General features: G+C 39.1%; 1 protein-coding gene across 1 annotated transcript; it reads right to left on the reverse strand.

Annotated features, from left to right (window-relative positions):
* Positions 1-2,145: 2,145 nt before the first annotated feature.
* Positions 2,146-26,551, reverse strand: dnaja2a (DnaJ heat shock protein family (Hsp40) member A2a). The gene is made up of 9 exons (XM_020518671.2): positions 26,410-26,551; positions 19,676-19,735; positions 17,816-18,039; positions 17,654-17,734; positions 15,420-15,553; positions 11,830-12,026; positions 4,910-5,054; positions 3,676-3,803; positions 2,146-3,453 (listed from the first exon to the last, which is right to left on the reverse strand). The coding sequence occupies exons 1-9, from the start codon at positions 26,485-26,487 to the stop codon at positions 3,262-3,264; spliced, it is 1,239 nt and encodes a 412-aa protein (XP_020374260.1). The 5' UTR covers positions 26,488-26,551; the 3' UTR covers positions 2,146-3,261.
* Positions 26,552-26,959: the final 408 nt, after the last annotated feature.

A 26,959-nucleotide genomic window follows, 5' to 3' on the forward strand; every position in this document is an offset into this window, starting at 1 on the left:
TCCTAAACTCATTTAGTCTGACAGCATTTGGCCCATATCCCTGTAAACTGTTCCTATTCATGCACCTATCCGGATGTCTTTTAATTGTACGCACCTCCACTTCCTCTGGCAGTTCATTCCATATACCCACCACCCTCTAAAGGAAAAAGTTGCCCCTCAGGTTCATTTCAAATCAATCTCTTCTCACCTTACCTATGTCCTCTAGTTTTGGACTCTTACCCTGGGAAAAAGATCTTGGCTATTCACCCCATTCAAGGCCCTCATGACTTTATAAATCTCTTTAAGATCACCCCTCAGCCTCCAATGCTCCAGGGGATAAAGCCTTGGCCTATTCAGCCTCTCCCAATAACTCAAACCCTCCAGTTCCTGGCAATATTCTCCCGTGTTTGACCAAAGCTCAAACCTCTGGAATGGAACTTAAACTCACAATCTTATGCGCATGGCCTCCTACGAAGTTCAAATTGCTAGCCATAACTATTTCCACTAAGTAGTAATGGTCACAGGATGGAAAATGTTAGGCTTCTCAAATACCAAACTGTGATTAGAAATACCCATCAAAACAAATACAAAATCAAATGGGCAGCAGTATATTGTAAATATTGTTAAGCAATTTCTACTATATTACTATGAGGAAATATAATTTTTTATTAAGCTTAGAACTATGAATTGCTGAAAGCACATTTCAAACTTTTGCACAAAACAATTCAAAGTAGGGTGCACGCTTCCAGTTCAATTCAAATCAGGTGGTCTCAAACCAACCACAAATGTCCACTTCTTTTCACCCTCCCATTTCTCCCCTTCTAAATTCCAGTCTGTACCTCAGGTCTATGCCAGAGGTATCAACAATTTCTCTCTTGCTCAACTCTCCCTATGTACTTTCAAGCAGCAGTTAAAACAGTCCCACTGATCTAGGTTGTCACATGATATACTGTGAAATAAGTCACAGCATTTTCAAAGTACATTTCATTTATAAATAACTTGGAATTTACCAACATAAGGTTTATAGATTAATGAATGTAGCTATGCTGCATATTCATGAATATATGGAATCCACATTTCAGTAGCTGTAGAATCATGTTCCACTTGTGGCTGCTGAGCTCCTCAGCCTGCAACATACTTGGGGATTAATATTTTTTGAAAGGTTTGATCCCAATAACAGTCAACTGTGATATATTTCTTTACTATAGTGCAAATTTGCACACAACCTCAAACACTCAACTGGTTTTTATTACAATAAGATAAATGGAACATGACTCTGAAGCTTGCCAATGTCAATTTCTGATTTCTATTTATTCAGTCAGGAAAGACTTCAACCCCTGTTACAAGATATTGGATACCAGCTCTTTATATGCTAAAATCCATTTTCACCCAACCATCAAGACATTCTTTAAAATTAATCAGTATACCATAAGTACTGTGCAAAATAGTTTGCTTTTAACATGAAGTTGATACTAATTACATTGTCTGACCAGGAGGAAACTACATGCAGAAAAATGGACAAAAGACTTTTTATGGACTGACTTTGCAAACTTTTTCCCCTGTGCAGTGTTTTTCTTTTTTTTTAAAACAAGGCTCAACAGTTGACACTTTTATCCTGAAAAGCTTTAGGCGCACAACTAATCATATATCACTAACATTAGCTTCACTACTTTGAAGTTCAAAATATATACTGAAGACAATGAAATAAGCAAATAAGATGTGCTTCTGCCTCAAAGTAATTTTACTAAATTCACATTATTTAAATTGTTAATGGCAGTCATCTCTAACCATACCAAATCTGGGTTCTTCTGATTCAGCCCTTGTGTAACCCGACCCACTGAACTCTATTAGCAACAAGTGCACTGTCACCCCGGTTCTATTCCATCAACCCCTCCAACTCCCTTGCCTTCAAACATCTTTTCTCTGAATCAACCTCTTGGTCAATGCTTCAATGACTTGGCATTCTTTGTTTTCAATGTCTGAAGCCATGGGATCTTAATACACGCAAGTTGTTAGTATGCACTTATACATATATAAAACACACCAGTGATTTACTTTAAAACGTCATTTTCCCATCAACAGCTCACTAATTAAAAAGATCAGGTGAGTAGCATGTTGATTCAAACCAAATTCACAGCCATTGCCCAATGATTCCATAAAAATAAGTGTCTGTCCATATTTTTAATTGATTCATTACTGAACAATTGATTGCATCCACAATGACCACCACTGCAAATGTCAATCTATTCAAATTTCATACAGGGAGCTTTTGCCATACATTTAGCAGATTGCACATCATTTTCAGCAAATGGCTGTTACACGTGTCACAGGTAAACAAAAGTCAGCCCCAAAATTCTTAAAACAGCCAAATATTTAACAGTGCATACAAATGATTCCAATTTTTTCAAAACTTTTAATTTGAACAAACATTTTAACAGATGACTCAATTTTGGACTTCAGAAATAACTACTTACAGTTTGAGCATGAAAAAAACATTTCAAATCATTGTCACAACACAGAATGGTCCAAAGGCTTTGCCAAAATTTAAGGCAATGGGAGAGATGGAGGAAAAGCAAAAAAAAACTGCCCAAACTTTACAAAACAAAGAACTGAGAGCCTCCTTCCAAGCATGGGTTCAGAATAAAAAAAAATTTGCTGTTGCAATTTGATTTTATTACTTAACAACCACAGAACTTTGAGGGTTCTAGAAAAGAACCGCATAACCACATTCTGTTATTTTGCTTTAAACTTTTTTTTGCTGAAGCTCTAGAAAACTTATAGATGCAGCTTCACGTGGGTTGACATGCAGCTGTTGAGATATGCACACCACTAAATTCTTTATTTCTACGTATGTTAGCAGCTCATGTGATTTCAGCCCATACATCAAGTGTACACAAATAAGGGCCACACAACATCAGGAAAACATTTGTTTTTTTAAAGTGGTGGTAGAAGGAAAGCAAAGAATTTACAGAAACTTTTCTTTAAAAAAGCAGAGATACAAGGACAGACGAAATTTGAGATACCAGTTTAATTCTCACCAGCTGCTCCCCTGCAAAGGTGTCAAAGAATTGAGCACCTCACACTGTGCCATGGTTAGTTTACTTTAAATTATACATTCGGTAAATATAATTAAAAGTTACATATACAGCAAAGAGATGTCCATCAGAGTTCCTCTGGATTGAGTTGTGACATAAAGTCCAGTTTGGCTCTTAACAAAACCAGATGAAATCTGAAAATATCCAAAACTGAACAGAACATAGTTTGCAAGTGTTTTACCAAAGTTTACTGATGGGCACACTGTACACCAGGGCCAGTGTGGTGGCCACCTTCATCATCAGAGCTATCATTGTACGCTTCCCGTCGGTGTCCTCCTGCAGAGCCACGGGTGTTATCAAACTCTTGCAGATCAACTTCTTCAATGTCACCAATCACATCAGGAACATCGGGCCGAGCTGGGAGCAAATCTTCTAGCTCCTAAAGATAACACAAGTATTAACTTTGCACATGCGTTTTTGTAACATAAGATGTTAGAAGGATGGAGATTAAAAAATATTTTGAATCTTCCTGGTTTACAGAGGCATATTAGATGCTGCAGTATTACACCTTTCCAGCACGAAATGACAAATTATAAGAGTGGGTGACTGACAGAAGGCACCCAGCAAGCAAGAAAGATGAGAAGCTGAATTTTCCACTCACAGCTATTTTTTCAGGGCTAATCCAATTATTTTCAGGGAACTGAACATCAAACTTGATATATAAGTTGCCTTTTTCAAATGGGTTACGATATTGTGGCATTCCTTCACCTTTAACAACACGAACACAACCTAATGGAAAATATAAAATATAAATATCAAAAAGGTGCTTTGGGAAGAAAATGCATTAATTAGCACATTACAAGCTATAATGACAACCAGATATTTTCATGGTCACCATTACTAGTGAGTATTTTTTTATTGGATATTCGTTTCACTACTTGAATCTGAATTCTTCAACTGTTGTGGATGTCTGAACACATTTTTCCAGATTATTAGTCTGGTATTTTAACCATTATACTAGCATATCCCCCCCTTAGGTTTCAGGCACAAAAGCTGGGTAGGACAGTGAATTGTGAGGAGGATGCAGGGAACCTTCAGTTTATTTGGATGAGTTGAGTGAGTAGATGAAGTATGTTGTAGATAAGTGTGAAGGTGTCCACTTTGGTAGCAAAAACAGGCAGGCAGTGAAGGCAGCAAGTGCTATGTTGGCCCTCATAGCAAGTGGATTTGAGCACAAGAGCAGGGATGTCTTGCTGCAATTGAGCAGGTCTTTTGCGAGACCACACCAGGAGCAGTGTGCAGTTCTATCTATTTATTTGAGGAAGCATGTTCTGGCTGTGAAGGGAGTACAATCAAGGTTTACTAGACTGATTCCTGGGATGGCGGTTACTTAATCAGTTAGTGAATCAGTTAGGCCTTTATTCACAGGAGTTAAGAAGAATGAGGGAGAATCTTAGAAACCTATAAAATTCCAACAGGACTAGACGGGGTAAATCCGGGATGTTCCTGATGAGGGAGTCCAGAACCAGGGATCACAGTCTAAGGGCACAGGGTAGGCCATTTAGGACTGAGATGAGGGAAGATTTCTTCAGAGTGGTGTGCTTGGGGAGTTCTCTGCAATTGGAAATGGTTGAGTCTAAACATTGCATGCTTTCTAAAAAGGAGTTACATACAATTCTTAAGGCAAATGGGATCAAAGGGTACAGGGAGAAAACAGAAAAGGGGACTGAGTTGGATGAGCAGCCATCATACTGGCGGAACAGACTGGAAGGACTGAATGGTCCATTCCTGCTCCTGTTTTTAATTCCATTTATGTTGGAAAATGCTGTACATTATAATACAATTTTTGAAAGGTAGATCCGAGAATAAAATAGTTCAACATTCTTATCTATTACCTGGTTCAATAACTTTTCCCGGAGGATACTTTACAACAATCTGCCGCCCATCCAAATGTTGGAATGTGAATTGAAAGCCACAGAGTGCCTCAACAAGGCCAATTTTGTGGGTCATGTGCAAATCATTTCCCTCTCTTTGAAACACCTAGGAATTAAAGCAAAATGATATGACTTATGAACTAAGTGCAATCATACATTGTAAAAGAACATAAAACACAAGTAATTAGATCAAGCATCACATGCATCATGACAGGACACTTCGAGCTTGCTCTGTGTGATATTCCTAAAATATCAGGCAAAGTAAAAGACTCTTAAAAAAGATTCCATTAGTTTCAAAGAACAGGAATATTAAGTCGCTATCTAAAACAGATAGTAGTTGCAATATCACATGTAAGCACTTAGCATCCAGGCCTAATTTTTCATTTAGCAACTGAAGTTTGTCCATTCACAATTTACAACTATGTATTTTAGACGCAACTTATTCAGCTGACTGACCACTGACTCCTATTGCATGTAAAAACAGAAAATACTAGAAATATTCAGCAGGTCTGGCAACATTTATGAAGAGAGGAACAATTATGCTTCAGGCTGATGGCTTTTTACATTACTAGTATCTTCTGTTTGTATTTCAGATTCCCAGCATGTAGTTATTCGCTTCAATACCAACAGACTATAGATTATCACTGGTCTTTATTTCATGTGCATTTACTAAAGCCTTTCATTTGAGCTGCTCAGGAAAGATTTGGACCAATTTGAATATCTAGTCCATTTAGGAGATCCAAGGCAAATTCTTTGGCAGTTTATGGGAAAACACATTTCATGTGGTCAGAAAGGTTGGTCCAACAAAGGATCCACACTGGAGTTTTCTCTCTCGACAGATGCAATCTTATCCGAGTATGTCCTGTACCTACAGTTTTTGCTTCGTATTTCAACAGTCTTGCATAGACCATCCCAGAGACGACTGACCTAGTCTGGAGAACAAGCTCTGCTGATAGTACGTCCGGCCCTTAAAAGTTATTATCTACCTTGCATATTATGGTTATGCCTTTTAGAGAGATCTTGGGAAGATCATTAAACTTAGGAATATCAGTAGCAGGGGTATGAACTCCCAAGAACCACCTTGTAGAACAGAGCAAGGTAATGCAAAGATTTTTTTTTAAATTTCCTTTATTTTTGAAATTTGGACCAAAATGGGAAAAGAACAATGTTGTAAACCAAGAAAACTGTGGAAGGAGACGTTGCAGTTTAAAAACAAGTAACATTAATTCATTATGAGTGTATTTGCACTGTTGCTTTCTTCAAGCAATGGGAAAAGATATTAAAGACTCAGCTTTGCCCTGAGAGTGTCTGTTGAGTGGTATTTCAATCAGGAGCTGTTGTGGGGGTCAGGACTTATCAGTAAGAAAACTGATTGGCAGGTAGACAACCTACGGGAACAAAATGGGGCAAAGAGCCTCCAGACAAAAAAAAACCAAATAGCATCTCTCTCCTTGCAGACAGGTAACAACTTGGAAGACAGCTACCTGCTGTCTCTAAACAATGACTGAGGCACTGAACAATTAGTGTGCCAACTACTGATGTTTATCATAAAAAACTGAAAACATCTGGAAAAACAAATGGAGATCAGAAAGGCTAAGCAATAAAAGGACATCTCATCGAGTCCTGTGGACTGGTACAAATTTTTTTTTCAACCTATAACATCACTTCATTTGTTTGTTGATTTCTGCTTGCATGTGTTGAGGTTTAAGAGGACGTAGAGTTACAAGTTATTAATTCATATCTTGAATACCTGTGGTTAGACCTGATTTCATTTCAATAGTTTTGTGTTAAGTACAGAAAGCTGGCCAGTGCTTCCTGTTAACCCGAGTACTTCAGACAGAAAAATTAAAGAACCTGAGTAATTTAATTAAATCTTTAACTTGACGAACCCACTAGGTGCACTTTCTGAAATGCTTTGTAACACTAATCAAGGTCAGGATACTCTCAGGACTGATATGTTTTAATGTTTTGCACTCCATTTTCTGTAATTTACAACATGTTTTCACTGCTAAAAGTGTCCCCCTATAGACAAACATATCAAAGAACTTTAGCATCTTATCCATAGGTAGCAGTTGGTCAGTTATAAAATTGATATTACTTAGATATTTATTTAAAAGAAACATTTACCAACAGAACCCTCTGAACATAAATATATCAATCATGTCACCTTGGTATGATGTAACATTGGACCATCTCCACAAAACGGCAACTACATTTCCTTTTGAAGTCCATTGCATATGACAATGATAATAATTTAGCAGTATATCATTTAAATCTATTACTTTCAATACAGTCTAGTCAACAGTGGTCCAAAGCCTGAAACAGCACACGCATGAAAGTTAATTCTTTCCATTTGCCAAAATACTCTCTGCAATAGTTGATGTTTTATGGTAAAATATCTGGCTGTCATACCTACTCTCATTTCTATTTGAACGGTACAATTGCCCAAAAGAAGAAGCACCTAATAGCTAAAGTAAAATAACGGAAAATTGATCAAAATGTTTCAGCAGTCACCTTCAATTTTCTAGAATAAAGTGATCAGCAGAGTGGTCACAGAATAGTACATATTGCAAACAGTGTGGAAATTTTGTGCAAGTGTGAATTCCGAGTGGAGCTACTCAGCTAGCTTTTTGGCTCCAGCACTTGTTGTGGTTTGCGATACAAGCAGCCGTTGAATTTAATATACTTATAACGCAAAATAGATTAAGCTATTAGTTGAGACAAGAACTTTAAGAACAAGAATCTCAAGGAGGCAGAAAGGCAGACCATGAAACAGGCTTGAACGTAGGTGGTAAAATGTATTTGCTACCTCATTTTGTTTTTAAATTCAAAGAGTGACGCTACAAGACATTTTCTCCCCTCTAATTTTCAGCAATGGGAAAGTTAATCAGACTAGTTGAATAAATTGAAGCACCCTCAGTCCTGTCAAATGCAAACCTTGTGCCATCTGGGAATTCCACAATCCATGTGTAATAGACAACATATACAAGAAATGTCAGGGGACAGGGAAGAGGAGGTCTCTAAGCAGCTATAGGACTTTGAAAAGGGATGGATTAAATACCTTTGCAATGTTTTGTGGTGCAATAGCAGGTCCCTGCCTCTGGGCCAGATGTCCAGGTTCAGGTCCCACCTGTTCCAAATGTGTGTAATAACATTTTTGAACAGATAGATTAAAACACCCAAGATCTTGGTCTATGTTTGTATCAATAACACCTATTGAAAGAAGAATGATGTCCTGCAGAGTTAAAGGAGCTAGGAAGGATATTGAAAAGCAGGAACTCAAGAGGTTATCAGTCCCAGTGTCTTCCATTACTGAGCAATGCTGAGAGTCAGTGCAGAAGAGAAAAACTTCAGATTCCTGGTGTATTAGGGCCAAAGGCTTGCATCTCAGTAGGATGGGGAGGTTTGTTAAAGGGATGGGGAGCATTTAAACTAATCGTACCCAAGATGATGCCATAAGTAGCTTTTCACCAAGTAAACTTTTCATTGTACTCATGTAAGTACGTGACAATAAACCAAATGCAATTATTTCAACTGGCATGATGATAGGAAGCACAGCGTGAACATTCAGAAGGGAGAAAAGTGAAGCAGGACTGGAAGGCAGAAAATTACTTGAAGAACATACTGGTTAGCTGGATTGGCAATGCTAAATTGCCATAGCGTCCAGGAACGTGTAGGTTAGGTGGGTTAGCCATGGGAAATGCAGGGTTACAGCGATAGGGCAAGGGGATGAGTCTGGGTGGGATGCTCTTCAGAGCGTCAGTATTGACTTATTGGGCCGAATGGCCTGCTTCCACACTGTAGAGATTCTATGAATTCTACAGAAGTTAAGAAAGCAAAAACGTTAGAAAATAAGCATTTATCAACTTGTTTGTCCAATCATTACTGAGTTTAATGCAGCTACACAGATACACATCAAGTACATCTTAGCTATTACTAAAATAGTGTCACCATGTGGGCAAATTGTTAAGTGCAAATAAACTGAAATTAGTGTAAAGGTATTGAGGGGGCAAACTTCTTCAAATACATTCAGGAAAGCCATCCTACATACTGGCTAAAAAGGCTATTAATGACAGTTCTACACTTAATTTTGGGGAATTAAACTGGGCAAGTTGAAGCAGTATCCTTGGAGGAAGCCTATAAACAAAGCATAGGGGTGAATTTACAAACGAAACAATAAAAGCAAAGAGGACATGAAAATATATCAAGTAAATTCAAGGAATACCCAAAGATGACCTAAAGATCAAAACAAGAGACAAGGATGACAAGACAGAGTTGGGCCTAAGGGACTAAAAAACAGCAACCTGCATGCGGAGGGAAAAGATGTGGGTATAATGGTAGAGAGCTGGATGAACACAGCAGGCCAAGCAGCATCAGAGGAGCAGGAAGACTGACGTTTCGGGCCTAGACCCTTCTTCAGAAGGAGGGTCTAGGCCCAAAACGTCAGCCTTCCTGCTCGGCCTGTGTTCATCCAGCTCTACACCTTGTTATCTCAAATTCTCCAGCATCTGCAGTTCCTACTATTTCTGGGTATAATGGTAGTTGAGGATAATTCTGGGATATTGAATGGGGTAAATATAAAATAAATATTAAGGATTCAGCATTTTGGAATGGGATAAATTACTTGATTCACATCAATGCATTGCAGGTGCTAAGAAAAGAGACATCTGTAACCATATTTTACAATCCTCTAAGAAAAGATACCCGTAACAGTGTTTTACAATCCCCTCTGGTTACAGGCATGGTACCAGAGAGTTGGAAGGCTGCTAACATTGTATTTTAGCTCAAATGGAGGACAAGATGGACCATGTAATCATACACCCTATCTAGATGGTGGAAAAAATTACTTGAAACAATTCAGTGGGACAGTGTCAATTACCATTTAGAAAGGCAGAGATTAATCAAGCCCATTCTGCATAGACTTGTTCAGGGAAGATCTGATCAACTCAACTGAATATTTTGAGATATTACAGGTGTTCAAAGGGAGAATGAAGTATGAATCTAAACTTGGTTCAGCACAGGAAGCAAAGGGATTTTGTGAGTGAAAGGATATTACAGAAGAGGTACAAAGGATTCAGCACTAAGTCACTTGCTTTTTGTGGTACATGTCAATGATTCAGAATTAAATGGAGAGATAACAGTTAAGAGATTTGCAGATAAGCAATTATTGGCTCTTATAGGACTGAATTATAAGAAAGGAGGCTGTAAATTGCATGAAGATATCAATGGCCAGCTGGGTAGAAAAGTGGCAAATGGTAGGACAGCAAACTGTCAAAGGAATGAGGTGGCTTTGGAGATCCGTGAGACAAGTAGATAATGTCAAGGAAGCATACAGGTTACTTTTTTCAAATTAGCCAAGGTTTAGAATACAAGATCAAGGAGATGATTCCAGAATTGTATAAAAATTAGTTAGGCTACAGTTACAATACTGGCTATAATCCTGGTTACCATATTACAGAAAGAATTTAATTGGTCTCAAAAGCATCCTCAACACGCTGAATGTTTTACCACCTTCTGCACAAGGAAGATGGGTAACAAATGCTTAAATAAGGATTTATGCCGGCAATGCCAGGAATGGAGAACATTAGCATTGAGGAAAGGTCAACTAAACTAGGGCTTTCTTCTCCCAAGCAGGGAGGATGTAAGGAGATTCAAAATGTTTCTAAAATTGTTCATGGGACATGGACTCAGCATTTATTGCTCATTCTTCCCCACCTAACATGGTGTCGAGCCAACTTCCTGAAGCACTGCATTCATTAGGTGCTTTTAGGTTATATGTGGAAGGGGGTTCCAGGGTTTTGAGCCAGCAATAGTGAAGAAACGGCAACATTTCAAAGTCAGGATGGCAAAAAAAACTTGGAATTTAGATGGAATCAAATGGAAAGATCTTTTTTTCCCACTTACCACAAAGGTCACTATCACTGGATAGATTCAAATTTACTGATAGAAGAATTAGAAGGAAGTTGGAAAATTTATTTCACCCAGAGAGCTGTTGAGAATTTAATGCAGAATCTTTGAGTGTTAAAAAACACTTGGGATATGCACTTAAATGCTGTAACACAAGCTCTAAAGAGTAGGAACAGGCTAGATAACTTGTTCAGCTGACACAGGCCGAATCAGTCACATTGTTTCTTTTAGTGCTGTAGGATTTCTACGTATCTATAAGTTCCAATACTAATGTCACCTGCAAGATTTAATAAGCAACTCAAGGTTGAAAAAAACATTTAAAAGGCGGTTGATTGGTAACTGGAAGTGAAGAAAATTGGACAAATCCATCTAAATTTCAAAACTGACACGAGATTAATGAATAAAGTGGAGCTAAATACTTTTTTAATAGATATTGTGTGAATTGAGAGATGTGAAGGGAATACCATTTTAGTCCACTGTCAAAACAAATTATCCTCTATGTCCTACTGTACGAGAACATCACAGAACAGTAATCAAGCCTACATTTCAGAACTGCAGCAGTATGAAGAAACATCAAACTTTTAGTATATAGAGAACGCTCTGAACATCTTAAAAGTAGGTCGCTTTAGGTACATCAACTTAGTTGCTTAATATACTGCCGAAAGCTTAAAAATAATTCGGAGACTTCTTCCCTTTGTTTCTGATTTAAAAATGCCACTTTTTCCAACTCAAATGCTTGCATTATGAAATCAGGCCAGCTTTCTTTTATGGCTGTTTCCACAATGAAATCTATCACAAATGAAGAAACAGCCACTGGGAAATACTGAAGCGTACTAGGCATCATGATTCATGGAATGTCTTTTCACCCTACTTTAGGCTAATTCAGCTGAACCCCCACAAGGCCTCACCGATACTTGAAATTGGAAATATATTATAAAAGCTAAGGTCACATTTATCAATTTGCAGTTAGATACCTCATGATCCTTCTCCTGTAGTACAAGGATAATATCACCAGGTTCCACACCAGGAGACTGGTCTGCTTCTCCACTGAATGTAATACGCTGTCCATGCTTCATGCCTTTATCTATGTGAACTTCTAGAATCTTCACTTCTTTTACCACCTTCTTTCCTTCACATTTCTTGCATCGATCTTTTTCATTAATAACTTCACCTGTAATATTCAAACATAAGGCTTGAGTTCAAAGGGTTCAATTAAACTCTTCCACCATGCAGCTTTTATTCAGTTAGTTTTAGGGATATTATAAAGATTAGACCTAAAAATAGGTGCAATCCAAGATGTGCCTCTTGTGCAGGCACACAATAGAACTAAAAGCAGTTTTGAAAGCTGTACCATATACGTCTTTAGATTAAAAGCTTAGTAGATTCTAGAAACTTTTGGTATTTCATGTTTAATTCTTTACAAACAGACATGACAACATCAATTTAATACGAAGAATAGAAACTATAAGGCACTTCAAGTCACTCTCAGTGACTATTTCTGATAAAGATATAACTGTAGCTCTAAATCTCTAATCACACATTTTAGTTAAATCTCACATTAAAACCAATTTCTTCCTTAAACTAGATTTCCAACACTTATTGATACAGAGAAACATGCATTGAATACGGTCATTATAACATGCAACTCAATGAAGCCTGTGCAGAAACATTTTTTTCTCTCACATTGGAAGGGACAGATAGAGTTAATTTTGGAATTATGACAGACAGCAGTAGGGGTGCAACAGGGTGGGGTGGGGACAGGAGAGGAGAGAGATCTCAATGTTCATTTTGCAAGAAAAGCTCAGTAACACCATTACTGACCCAAGGGCTGAGCATCAGTGGAAGTTGTCAAACTGAGCTCAAAGCAGGTTTGGAAGAGCTAATACAAGTGAAGAACCGATTTGACACCAACCTTGTTCATCTACAAACTCAACTAAACATGACAGTGTTAGCTGAAGTGATCACCAAAGTGTTCTGTATAGACAAAGTCATTCTGCACATTGAAAAGACACCCCTACCATTTTGTGCAAACATCGTGTAGAGTGGAATAGAGTGATCAGATCAACAGCTCAAACTGACTATACACAAAGTGCTGTGGAACATCAACAGCAGAACAGTATTTCCACAACCTGTCAATCTCCTAAACTGGCATATACCTTCATGCTACCATTCTTATCAAGCCAACGTGCTAATTTTCATTCATTGAAGACCCTGGAGTAACATGCCAGGAGCAATGTCAATTCCATCTACAACTGAGGTGCCAAATTAGTGAAGTTCCAACAGAATAAACATGCTTTATAAAGAACTTAGCGATATCACACCAACTGTTCAAAGTTTTACAGTCTGGCACATCCAGTCTTGAATGGGGGCTGACAATAAAACAGGTAACATGAGAAGAAAGCTCTATGATCATCCCCATTCTCGAAGACAGCATTACCCAGCATGATTACAAAACTTAAAGCATTCGCAATGACCTTCAGACAGAAGTACCAATTCAATTCACTGTGATAAAGAAAAGTCACTGCATATAGTAGTGACTATTGGCCCTGACAAAATCTAAAGTTCAGTTTGAGATTTGTGCTCCTGAACTTGCTAGTGACACGCCATCAATGCCATATGCGATTGAGTACGACATTAAGGAGGCAGGTAAAACTGAAATTGACATATTGCACATTTAACATTATCAAATCAACAACGGCATTTTAGAAAAGTATAAGAAAATGAAAGTTTGATAGAAAACCATAAGGAACTATTATGCCACACGTCCAAAGCTTTGTCAAATAAGATGCTTTTAAGGAATACCTTAAGAGGGGAGACACATAAATAACCCAAGACTTAGGAAGGTAATTTCAAAGCATTTGAAAGCATTCCAGGCCACCAAAGGATGAGCAATTAAAATTGAAAATGTTCCAAGATCCCTCCACGTTTCCCCAAAAGCACCTATCAAACAACTTTTACCACCTAGACAGTTAAGGGTTATCAGGCATGCAACCACCACAAGTCTCAATATTCTGCCTTGGAACTAAAGAATATCATTGGCTCCAAATCCTGGGTTCAAGGCAGCAGTTCCTCACCATCTATGTTCCAATAAATGACAACAGTCTGGAAATACTTTACAGGCATCATTCCATATTAAATACCACATGTTTTTAAAGGTATTGGATATGGAAAAGCCTGGTCATGTATAACAATAAAATTTCCCATAGGTAATAACCAGTAAGGAGTTAATCTTATTACTAGAGACTGCTGATCACATTCCTAAAGGACAAAGTCAGAGTGGAAGAGCCAGATAAAGCACTAACCAAAACAAGTCCTCAACAGCAATCCAGGCGCAAGATATTCATGTGATAGAAACAGCTTGCGACGGTGGATGAAGGTTGCAGCTCTAGGGTGGTTCCCAATGGTAGAGGTTTCCTTGCCACTGGAATACGATCAACTTTATGTCAAGGACCATATGTTTGATGTGCAACAGCACTCCCAGGTTAAAAGATGCTCACACAAGGCATCTAGTGCCTGCCAAATGCGTGGTCAGAGATGTGGCTCTAGGATCAGGCAGGCTCATTTGCCACACAAGGACCCAGAGAACCCATGATCAGGGGTGCAGAATTTCCTAGATGGATAATTGTACTCAATAACGAGTGGATGCCACTGACAAATGTATCAGCATCACAAAAGCTCATTGCATGTGGAGCCAGTATGTCTCTACCAAGAGACCCATTGTATCCTATCGTGTAGAATAGAACAAGAGAGAAGAGTGCCATTCCGCAGGATGGGCACAGGAAATGAATCCATTAACAGTACGATACAACTGGTAAATCAAATTCTAGCAGCTGAAAAGGAAGGAGGATTAAAAGCAGACATACAACGGTTTAAGGCAGAAGAACCCACAGAGAGAGGGAAAGAGAGGAAGGACGACTGCTCAAGAAGTCCGTCTAAAGTGGAGACTACGAGCGTAATACACCTGCACCAGGCCTGATCAACCTGGAGGACCGACATACAGACACAGGAGGATAGTTTGGTTTGTGCTATCATGAAATTGTGCTTTTAATGTCATGAAGTGTTATGATGTTCAAACCATCATTTGGGTCTCAGGGCTGTTACTCGATATCACTGGAAAACTCCAGGACATGCATCTGAACAGGCAAACCAATGATGGAACACTTCAATAATGCAGTTAAATGGCTGAAGGGGTCATGGCTTCTTTCTAGGGCAAACACAGAGTTTAGATCTTTGGAACATGTAGTGTTAAGACTAGAAATGGTTGTTAAAATTCTCAACCTTCAGCTTCCTCATTAATATTGGGAACAAGATTAAGCAATTTAGCCAATTTGTTGATCAATCATTGGGTTATCAGTTAAGTCCAAGTCCACATGAGATTTAACACATAAATGAATCAGTAAATGTAACTTTGTCATATTCGCATCATCCTATGCACATTTGTTTACAAATCCAGGTTTGTTCCTGACACACTGGTGTAGGCTTCAACTCAAAATTCCATTTGTTATACTAAAATGGCAAGCTTACACCACAACTACAATGTATATGCAAACAAAAATTTACTCACCCTCTCCATTACAATCAGAACACACAGACTGCATCTGTTGAACCATTCCTGGTGCCAACTGCCTAATCATAATCCTTACACCTCGTCCCCTGCAAGCACTGCACTTCTGAACAGCTCCTGCCTTTCCACCCTGGCTGTGTTTAAAAATAAACATTTAGCGTTACAACAAATGATTGCACGCAAACATGTGATGAGAAAAACAGCTGAGGTGAATAAGGGCTCCAGTATTAACTGACAGATAGTCAAATCAATGCTACTATTTCAAGAACCAGTTTGTTAAATGAAACAGACTGAGTTTAGGAATCTTGTCTTCCCAGCTAAAAGTTGGTCACAAGAGATGGATATTATAATAAAGGCTATACACATTCAGGAGTCATCCCAGAAGAGTCAAGAAAAATGGGTGAACCAAGAAGACATGCAAATAATGAGTAACAGAACAGATGTATAATCGAGTGATTAACAAAAAGCAATTATTGCTCCAGTCTCAATAAATAAGCTCACCAAGCTACATATTTTTAACATGTCCTTATCACCAGAACTACTTCGGTTCTTCTGCAATGCTATCCATGGTTATTTCCTGCCATTATTCACAATGAATGGCCACTTGTACCAGGTTGCGGGGGAGGGGTGGAATATACGGCATAGATTGAGAGTTGGCTAATGGACAGAAAACAGAGGACAAATAAACATGTAATTTTCAGGCTGGCAGGCTGAGATCAGTGGGGCCCACATGGATCAGTACCTGGAGCCCATCTGTTCAAACTTTGTATAAATGAATTAGATGTGGGGATTAAATGTAATATTTCCAAGTTTCAAGATGAGACAAAACGAGGTGTTTGAATTGTGAGGGGATACAAACACACTGCTATACAGGCCAAGTGAGCAGCAAAATATTGTTGAATGGAATACCATGTGGGCAATTGTGTGGTCATTTATTTTGGCAGGAAAAGCAGAAACAATGTTTCTTAAATGGAGAGAGGCTGGAAAGTGTTGAATTTCAAAGGGACCTGGGTATCCTTGTTCACAGGTCATTGAAAGTTAACATGCAGGTACAGCAAGCAATTAAGGCAAATGGTATGTTGGGTTTTATTACAGGAGGATTTGAGCACAAAAGTAAAGATGAGTTGTCACAATAATATAGAACCTTGATGAGACCACACTTGGGGTACGGTGTGCAGTTTGGTTTTCTTTCTTGGGTATCCTTACATTGCCATAGAGGGAGCGTCACGAAAGTACACTAAAATAATTCCAGGGATGAAGGGATTGCGAGAAAATATTAAATAGACTGAACCTATATGCGCTGGAGTTTAGAATACTGAGAGGTGTTCCCATTCAAATTTACTAAATTCTTTCAGGGACCGACAGACAGCGAAAGGATGTTTCCCCTGGCTAGTGAAGCAGAAGTCGAAAACTAGAGGACAGTCTCAGAATAAAGTCTGAGAATAAGGCAGAATTTACTTAGAAGGTAGTGAATCTTTGCCCCAGACAGGTGAAGAGGCTCAATCATTGAGCACAAAAAGGACAGAAACGAATAGATTTCTGCATATTAGAAAGCATCAAGGCATGTGGGGAATGTGTAGGAAAAAGGTGCTGAAGTAGATGATCAGTTTTAAATTAAATGGCAGAGCAGGCTCAAGGATTTACTCCTGTTTCTTATGTGATACCAAAATACCTCAACAAAATTAATTGTCTTCAAGGGAGTAAAGAATACCTGGGAGACAGCAGGGGTTCAGCAGCAGGAAAACGCTTGCCATTCTTAGTAATGGTCAAAAAATGTTTAATAGAATTGAGTTCAGCATCCTTTTCCTTTTGTAGATAGAATAATATTGCTTAGCTGGTTAAAAACAATTAAGATGTAATTGAGACAACAAGGTGCAGGGCTGGATGAACACCTGCACCTTGTTGTCTCGGATACTCCAGCATCTGCAGTTCCTACTATCTAAGATGTAATTGATCAAGCTCTGCTTCGATTTGATATTAAATGCAAAATGCAACATGCACCAAGAATCTGTACCATTCCATATGGTACCAGCTGAATACCATATAGCTCTTTCTTGTCCAGCCTCTAGCACTAATAGCAGTCTTTGCTGTTAAGTAGGAGAGCTTTACAAATATGATCTTTTCAATACCTTGATTTAATGGGTAGTCAATTGGGAAACAAATACTGGGGATAGAAAATCAAACAAGCATTTAATGGTTTTAAAATTCACTCAAATCATTCAAGCTCAACTTACCCATTACATGCACTACACAGCACATTTTTGCTTAGTTGTAGCTTAGTTGTCTTTGCATTATACAAGTCTTCTAACGAGACCCTGTTGAATTTGGAAAACAAAATATTAGGAAGGCAACTCTTGTGGCAAAATAAAGCTTTTTAAATGAGAAAAATAACTTACTTAAGAGGATGCACCATATCTTCTCCTCTTCGTCTACTGTTGCGGTTTCTGCTCTGACCACCCATGAATCCAAAAAGACCCCCACCAAAGATATGTGAGAAGATATCATCCATCCCACTTCCAACACCACCACTTTCTCGCAAGCCTTGCTCGCCATATCGATCATAAAGTTCACGCTTCTCTGGATTTGATAAAACTTCATATGCAAAGCTTATTTCTTTAAACTGCAGACAAAAGAACAATAGGTTTTCAGCATTGTCCAATTTCAATTATCAATCCAAAAACAAGCAATACTTTATGTACAAATCAGTATTAGAAGCCAAATTCACCATTTAAAATACTATTAACCATATATGCAACAAATCAGTATCTTTAACACGGAAACTCCACACACCGAGTATTCAACTTTACATAATGACACAGTTTTAAAGTGACTTTCCTCTCTGGAAATGATAATCAATTCATCCATGGTTTGGTCCAAAAATAAACAATTTCTGACTGAGAAGTATGTGGTTTTATTCTATACATATATAAATTCTGTCCATGAAAGTGATCCAATAGAAGGGCATAAAGTGGTGGATAAAAATTCAAAACCAGAATCAAGATATAAAATCTTTGACAGGATAAGCATGATCTCACTAAAGTCTTATTGACTTACTAATCGTGTCTCAGTAGACTTGGAGAGAGTCCCTTAAAAATCTGGGTGTTACAGCAGCAGCATTTGACCTTCATGGATCTGAGGTATGGTCTAGGGTCTGACATTTTTAAGAATATTACTAAAAACAATGGATTCCTTATATCAAACTTAAAAGACTTTTTGTGAACCTTTTACTAAGAAAATACTCATCTTTACAGTCGACAGGTAAACTTCAAGACATTTCTCATTTTTGAACCTTAGGCCTAACGTGAAGGTAATTGGAATTGGACAGCAAAACAGATTCATAATCCCAGATGGTCCTAAAATTTACGCTAAATATTAAATGTCAGACTGTTTGTATTTTGTAGCCTATTATGTGCCCTATACACATTCATATAATGAAAAAAGTACCCCTCAGATCATTAAGGAACAACCTGTAAACTAAAGGCACAGCACTCCAGCTCCATAGTCTTTCAATAGTTCTCAATATTACACTTGAGTAACGCCTTGATGGCAGTAGCAATGAAGTCATTTCTTGGAAAAACCTGACAGACATAATTTTAGTGTCAATTCATCAAACATTCAATTTTTGAAGATACAATACATCTCAAACAATTTTCAGGGTAAAAGTGTTAGTCTTTCCCAATCAGTTACCTATTCACAAATTAGCTGTATCATACAGCATAAAAATAGACTGGCTTAATCCATGACTCTGCTGAGTTAACCTTCACTCCAATGACATATGGAATGGTAAATCTGCCACCCAACTTGAGGAAAATCCTACATGAGAGATTTTTATTCAAGATTTAATGACTCCTGCTAGAGGTACAAATATGGAATACACCCCACAGTCCAATATTCTAGCATGGCTCATGCTGATGACAGAACCAAATTTCAGTATGGAGTTGTGACCTCATGATAGAAAGAAAAGGCTATGTTTAAAAGAAAAAAATGTGTCTTCACTGTAATTTCAAGTATAGCAGCATGACTACCATTTGAAATTTTCATGGGCTGAGTACATGAAATTGCATTTTCATAACAAGCTGGAGCTGGATTAGGATTTTGAAAGTAGTGCCTGAATACACAGACTCAATCACGGGCAAGGAGCAAATCCAGACTTGTTGGTGATCCAGACTTTTCATTCAAAATTTCTCAGCTCAAGTATACACAATGTCAGATGCAAACAAATTTTACAAATTGTAAATAAAATTGTTCATTTTTACCTTGTCTCCAGCATTTGGATTTTTATCTGGATGGTATTCCTTAGCCAATTTGCGGTATGCCTTAAAAATGAATATATTATAGGTCAAACAAATTCTCAATCAAATTGGTCAGCATCATATTCCACACATTTAAAGAAGTATAATAAGGAAGGAGGAACTTCTTAATTCATAAATTGCCAACTTTGTTCAATGAACCTAATTATAAGTATCACAGATCCATGATAAAAAAAATCTAAGGTATAAAAAGCACCAGATGATATTTCTGAAAAAAATTCCATGAACAATTGATTTAAGTAAGCAGACATTCCTCTCTGTTGCACAAGGAAGACCAAGAGAGTTGGCTATTGTCTACACTGCAACAATATGCACAGGTAATTACAAACATACATTTACATACCAGGAACAAACTGATCCGAATATAAGTATCTTGTATTGCTGAACATAACGGTATCATCTCCTCCATGTAGTCCTTTCCCCCTTTTATCTGTGACTCCAGAAAAATGGCTTTTGCTGAGACACTGCATCGTAATGACACCTGGCTTCTTGACTAAGAAGGCATGAAAACCACCCTTGCTGTCAAAGCAACATCCAACAGATGATTCCCACAAATAAGGATCGCTGAATAAGGATAAGCTGTAATTTGTGTTTTTTTTTGCTTTCTTGCTCAGGAGCAAACAACAATTTTAAAGATTCCACAGCTCTCTCAACTTAGTAGTATATCAGTTCAGGTACTGAATCTGGGAACACTGGGGTCTATGTTTTTGTCTCATACTATGCAGAGCTTCTTATAGTCTGAATTGTGTAAAAAAACTTTGAAGCGGTGGACTCCCACTTTCCTGACCGCAGTTTAAATCTGGCCATAATCCAAGAGGAGTACTGAATGTGGTGATGCCAGCAAAGTTACAGCCAATCACGTTAATGTATTCTGCTCTTAGGTATAGGGAGCTCACCACCACCTTCTCATCGGCAGTTGAGCAACAATGGCCAAGCTAGCAAAGACCACATGTCCCGAATGAATAATTTAAAAAATCTCAGACAGCAAACAGGAAATTAAAAATTATGAATCTCTTCACTATTAAATTAGATTTTCATAGTGAAATAAAATTTGATTGATTGGATTAAATTGTCACTTAATTAATATTAATAAACTTCAAAAAACAAATAATGCAATTATCCAAAATGAGAAATTCTACAAATATGCAAATGCATTTTAACAGGAGTGTACAGCAAGCAACATTTTCACAGGCCTTTGCCACAAGACCAAAAGCGTATGCGTTTACCAATTCACTGATGGCTTAGGGACTGGAGAATACGCAATGGCGTACCTGCAAGAGCAACACAATCACTGACAGAAACTTCTGCATTTGTTTTGTTCTGCACATGTGCAGACTGCCAAAATTGCCAGCTTCAGTGCAGCAAAGGCAAAGAACGCAGATAGCTTTGCCATTATCACTGCAAAATCTGGACCAATAAGAACTTGAACTGCATTTAATGTGTGCCTTTCAGTAATTGGCTGAATGAAAACAGTCACCTCAATCCAAGAACAATCAAATATGCATTAAAATGTATGAAATGGTGCATACCTATAGCGCAAGTATGTGTGCAACTATGCCTGCATTCTCATGGTTATTGTTCACAATTCAATGCAGTATGAACCATTCAATAAAAATACTTTCCTGCAAAATCCCTAATTTAGTTAACGCAGAACTGTTAATCTTTCAGATCAATGACCTTCTATCATAATGGAGTGAAGTTGGATTTAGTAGAGGAATTTTGACACAGTAAAAAAGGAGAAACTGTTTCCAACAATAAAACGGTCAGTAGCCAGAGGATACATAATTAAAAGTAAAGGCAAAAGAACCAAAGTCAAGATAAGGAAACTTGCCCTCCCGCCCCAGCTTGTTTTTTAAATCTGGAATGCACTGCCTGAAAGTCTTAACAAGGTACTAAATAGTCACTTTCAAAAGAATTAGATAAATTCTTAAGAAAATTGTGCCAGGTTGTGGGGCAGGGGAGCAGAATTAATGTTCAGCACCATTCACAATTTCTCAAATAATGAAGCAGTCCTACTCCACACACAGTAAGACCAACACAATATTCAGACTTGGGCCAATAAATTGCAAGTAACATTCATACACAAGTTCCAGGTCATAACCATTTCCAACAAAAAGAGAAACTATTGCCCCATGTCATTCCATGGCACTTCCAACATTTAACACTGCATTATTAACATTCAGAAGTTGAACAGGACCAGCTGCATAAACACTGTGGCTGCAAGAGCAGGTCAGAATTTGGAAGCAATTAACTTACCTCCTAACTCCCCACTCCTGTCCACTATAAGTCACAAATGTGATTGAATATATTCAATTTGCCTGAATGACTGCATATTAACACTCAAGGAAGTTGACACCACTCAAGGTAAAAGCAGCCTGATTGGGGGGTCAGCATACCATCGAACATCTTCAACATTCATTACCTCTACCACTAATGCAGTGGCAGCATTATACCAACTACAAACTCAAACTGGTAAGCATATACTTACAGTTAGTAACACTATAGTTCTAAATAAGGTGCTGAAAACCAGATTACTTACCTGCCTGTTGTGACAAACAATTCTATCAGAAGGGAAACTAACACAAACAGTCCTCTCAACAACTTTCTAAATCACAGAACAAATTCCATGAAGATAATAAACAAGAATTAACTTTGTTCCCCATTACTGCAATGAGACAGGGATTTGTGGTAAGAAACACAACTTAGTATCTTTGCTGCTTCTACAAACCCACATTTGTCAAATGTATATTTGATTAACTAAAACACCAAGCTTTCCTCTAAATACTGGACTGCAGATTCAGAGTGCAGCAGGCTCATTTTAAAACTCCCTTAAAGGGTCATATGGAAGATTACAGCATCAGACAGGCAATTTCACTATCATATCCCAGTCAGTTTTCCAGATCAAATCCCATTTTCCTTGTGAATTTTTGATCTACTGTCAAAATACAATAGTTGAGTCTTCTATCTACACTCTCACTTTGAAGCAATCTTTTTGCACTCTTAGATCTGTGCTACTCCATGTCTCCATTTAGATTAACCGGGTGCTCCGGTTTCCTCCCAGAGTCCAAAGATGTGCAGGCTAGGTGGATTGGCCATGCTAAATTGCCCTTAGTGTTCAGGGATGTGTAGATTAGGTGGGTTATAAGGGGGATGGGTCTGGGTGGGTTGATGAGGGTCAGTGTGGACTTGTTGGGCCGAAGGGCCTGTTTCCATACTGTAGGGATTTCATGATTATACTGCCATTATACACATTACTTCACAATTTTCCCACTCGAGGTTTATTTAATCTCACCTGAGATCTTTAATGAGTATCTGTCATAATCTAGTGTAGAAAATGGATCAAGTACTAAGCCTCACAGAACACCAACCCTTCTCTTTATTTATTATATTTATTTTAAAGCCAAACTTCTTCTAATGCTTTTACAATTCTTAAATCATTCATTTAGCTCCACTCTCCTTTAATACTATAAAGTCTTAGTATCTAACATTCTGAACAAGTAACAATTAAGGGCAAAGAGCAATTTTTAGTGACTGATGGACTATAAAAATGTAACAAACCACACTATGCATTTTGTAACACAACTTGGTAAGAACAGGAGGCAGTGAGGCTGAAAAAGGAAGCAATGTTATTTGATCATCTAAAGGCTTAGCTACCAATAATGGAGTGAAGGATAAGGGGGGGGATGCAAAACAGATCAGAGTTAGAGATGAAAAGATTGCTGGGAACTGTGGGGTTAAAGAGACAAAGATCCACAAGACAACAAAGTAAATTCAATGTAAGGATGAGAATTTTAAATTGGAGCCAACACAGGTCAGCAGGGTTTACTTTAAGATAGGATAGATGAAGCAGTTTTGAATAAGCTGATTTTAGTACATTAATGATAGGGCAGCCAAGACATCTGTCATCTTTAAATACTCTAATGTGTAATTGACAAATACACAGATGAGGATTCAGCAGAGGAGTCTGATATTTTGCTAGAACTAAAGGGTTCATTTGATAGATGGAGATGTACCTTTGCATAATAAAGTAAGGTTGTGAATTTCCTACGTGAAATAGGATATCCGGGTTTAAACAGCAGCGTGGACAGTGGTCCTACACCCCAAGGACTGCCGCAGTTGGAGGAGGCAGTTCATCACATTTCCAGGGCAATTAGAAATGGGTAAATAATCCTGGCCAAATGTCTAGCCAGCAACACCTACATTCCATTGAACAAATGTAAAATATCAAGGTACATGAAAATCCACACGGGAATGCTGATTAAAAGGTTCCTCCCTCTCTACAACATAAAAATGCCTAAACTAGGTAGCACGTGCTGTGGAAAGATGAAAAGATGATCTTTCATTAAAAATTGCCTGAAGTAGGAAAGCGCACAAGAAAGCTGCAATTTTTTGTTAACATTCTTAACAGAGTAGTTAACGAGATACAGTATAACATCTAAAGCCATGCAGAAACATTCTGTACAAAACCAATCAGGAATTCAAGCATGAGGACTGAAAAGATTCTCTGCCAGGCCCATATGTTCCACATACAAAGTAAACCAACTTAGCTTCTACATATCGCATGAATTTTCACAAGATTAATGTATTTGATTGGTTTTTTAAACTATATACTGTTACATTATTTTTATTCCATCCTCTGTTTTTAAAAATATAGAGACAATGAGCTGCATTCACAAACATGTTTAACTAAATTTAAATTTACAGCATGCAAATCTCTCCTTTTGCTTTGTTTCAAACCCTTCCAGCGCTACAAGCATTATTGTACCATAACATAGTCCCAGACTCCAGGGCTTTGCACAAAAACAAAGTTTTACAAGATAATGGACGGCAATACGACATGACTTAATGGCCATGGAGGCACGACAAGAGCAGCTCCTCATACTAGGCCAGTCAAAGTCACCAGAAAGAAATAAGCAGTAACTCTTGCCAAATCCCCGCACCCACCCACCAAAACAAAACTAAATAAATCGTTTCACCATTAATTTGACATTTCCATGAATTAGTTAGGTCAGCACAAGAGCAGCCTCAAATTTTCATGGCAACATTCAGCTGTCATTACTGAAGCTAACAAACTGCCATGACCTGCCATTGCCCTTTTGTTACTTTGAAATATATAGCAGTGGCTCAGCAGTTAGTACGGCAGCCTCACAGCACCAGGGATCCAGGTTCAATTCTACCCTTGGGCGACTGTATGGAATTTGCACATTCTCCCCATGTCTGTGGGGTTTCCTCCAGGTGCTCTGGTTTCCTCCCACAGTTCAAAGATGTGCAAACTAGGTGGATTGGCCATGCTAAATTGCCCATTAGGCCCAGGGGTATGCAGGTGAAGTGGGTTAGCCACGCGATATGCAGGGTTAGAGGGTACGGAGGTCGGTCCGGGTGGGATGCTATTTGGAGGGCTGGTGTGGTCTTGATGGGCTAAACGGCTGACTTCCACACTGTAGAGATTCCATGATTCTAAACACCAATTCTGCACAGGACACGAAATGATTAAAAGATGCCCAAGAGCAAGGTACGAAATATACTCAAAACATCTCAGTTCAGAACGCAAGAAAGCTAACACCCTGCAATTCCACGTTTTCAAACGATATGGAGACAGATCCAAACTAAAAGAACCGTGAATGCTGTATATCCGAAACAAAAACAAATTGCTGAAGAAAGTCGACAGGGTGAAGAAGGGCTCACTGGATCCGAAACGTTAACTCTCCATTTTCGCCACACATGCTGCTGGGCCTGAGTTTCTTCAGCAATTTCTGTTTTTGTTCCAGACAGATCTATATGCGCATAGTTTGCTAATCTCCCTCATCTAACAGTAACGAAAACTACCGATCATCGCTTGGAGCAATCTTATTATTATGATGTCTTTCAAAATCATTCAAGAACCTTATGACATATTTACACAACAAGCGAAAGTGCGACTTCAAATACTGGTCTGCTCGGTTTGATCCACTTTGTATTTATGATTCACCTCGTAGAAATACAATTTACTTGCACTTGAACTCTCCGGTCGCGACGGACGACATTAACCAGTGCCTTTCTAGATCACAGCCCAGCTAATTTTATCAGCAGCATTTCAAACGCTTCCGCCGTCACCGTCACTTCCCTCCTGAAAAGCCTCGCTAACGTCCCAGGCGCTGCGGCAGCGGTCAAAGACAGGCCCCGGGTAGGGTTGCGTGGGGGGAATGATGGTTGCAGTAACACAAAATGGTGTCGCGGTCAATGAAGCGCCACCGGGTATTTCCGAATCCCAGGCGAGCTGCTGCTCGGAAGGGGAGGGGAAACGCTAGCGGACGCCGGTGACAGCAGCGCCGGCAAACCCCCCCGCCCCCCCTCCTTCCCCCCCCCCCACCCCCCCCCCACCTCTCCAATCCCCCAAAAGGGCGGCAGGTGAGGCAGCCCCGCTCTGCTGATATCAGCCACACTGGATGAAAACGGCCGGATCATCGGTTCATTCCTGTTAAATCCGCTGAACTTTCATTTCTTCCCCGACCCCACCAATTTTCTCCCCACCAACCCCGCTTCGTCTACCCACAACACACCAACCCCTAGGCAGCGGCCTAGCCGGTCAGGCTTCAAGCTGAGTGCTGTTTTCTTAAAATTTTGCCGAAAGGCACTGGCTAAGGAGGGGAGTTTTGTTTTCCATGTCGATTCCTGCGTGTCGCCAGCGGGCTGTGACTGACCTTTTTGAGTTCGTTCTCCGTAGCTCCGGAGCTGACTCCGAGGATGTCGTAAAGCTTTGTGTCCACTACCGACGCCATCGTGACAGAGAGGGAGGAAGAAGCTCGAGCACCGGCCGCAAGCTGGCAAGCTCCGGAAGTGACGTCTGTCCCTGGCCTCACATAGAGCGCGCTGACGTCACCGCCGCACGGCAACGCAGGGGAGGGGGCGGGGCCTGGAGACAATATGGACCGCAGACGCTAGAAGGCAGAGTCTATTGGTGTGAGGCTTGAAAAAGCACAGCAGGTCAGACAGCGTCTGAAGGGCAGGAATGGTAGCGGTTTGAGCTGAAACCCATCGTCAAGACTGGGGATGGGAGATGGTGACAGGTAGATTTTTTTTAATTCATTCACAGGATGAGGGCGTCGCTGGCCAAGCAACATTTATTGCCCACTCCTAATTGCCTAGACGGCAGTTAAGAGTCAACGACATTGCTGTGGGTCTGGAGTCACATGTAAGCCAGACCAGGTAAGGATGGCAGTTTCCTTCCCTAAAGGACATTAGTGACCCGGA

Source organism: Rhincodon typus, chromosome 15, assembly GCF_021869965.1.
Source record: "Rhincodon typus isolate 14 chromosome 15, sRhiTyp1.1, whole genome shotgun sequence".
In the NCBI taxonomy this organism is placed as follows: domain Eukaryota; kingdom Metazoa; phylum Chordata; class Chondrichthyes; order Orectolobiformes; family Rhincodontidae; genus Rhincodon; species Rhincodon typus.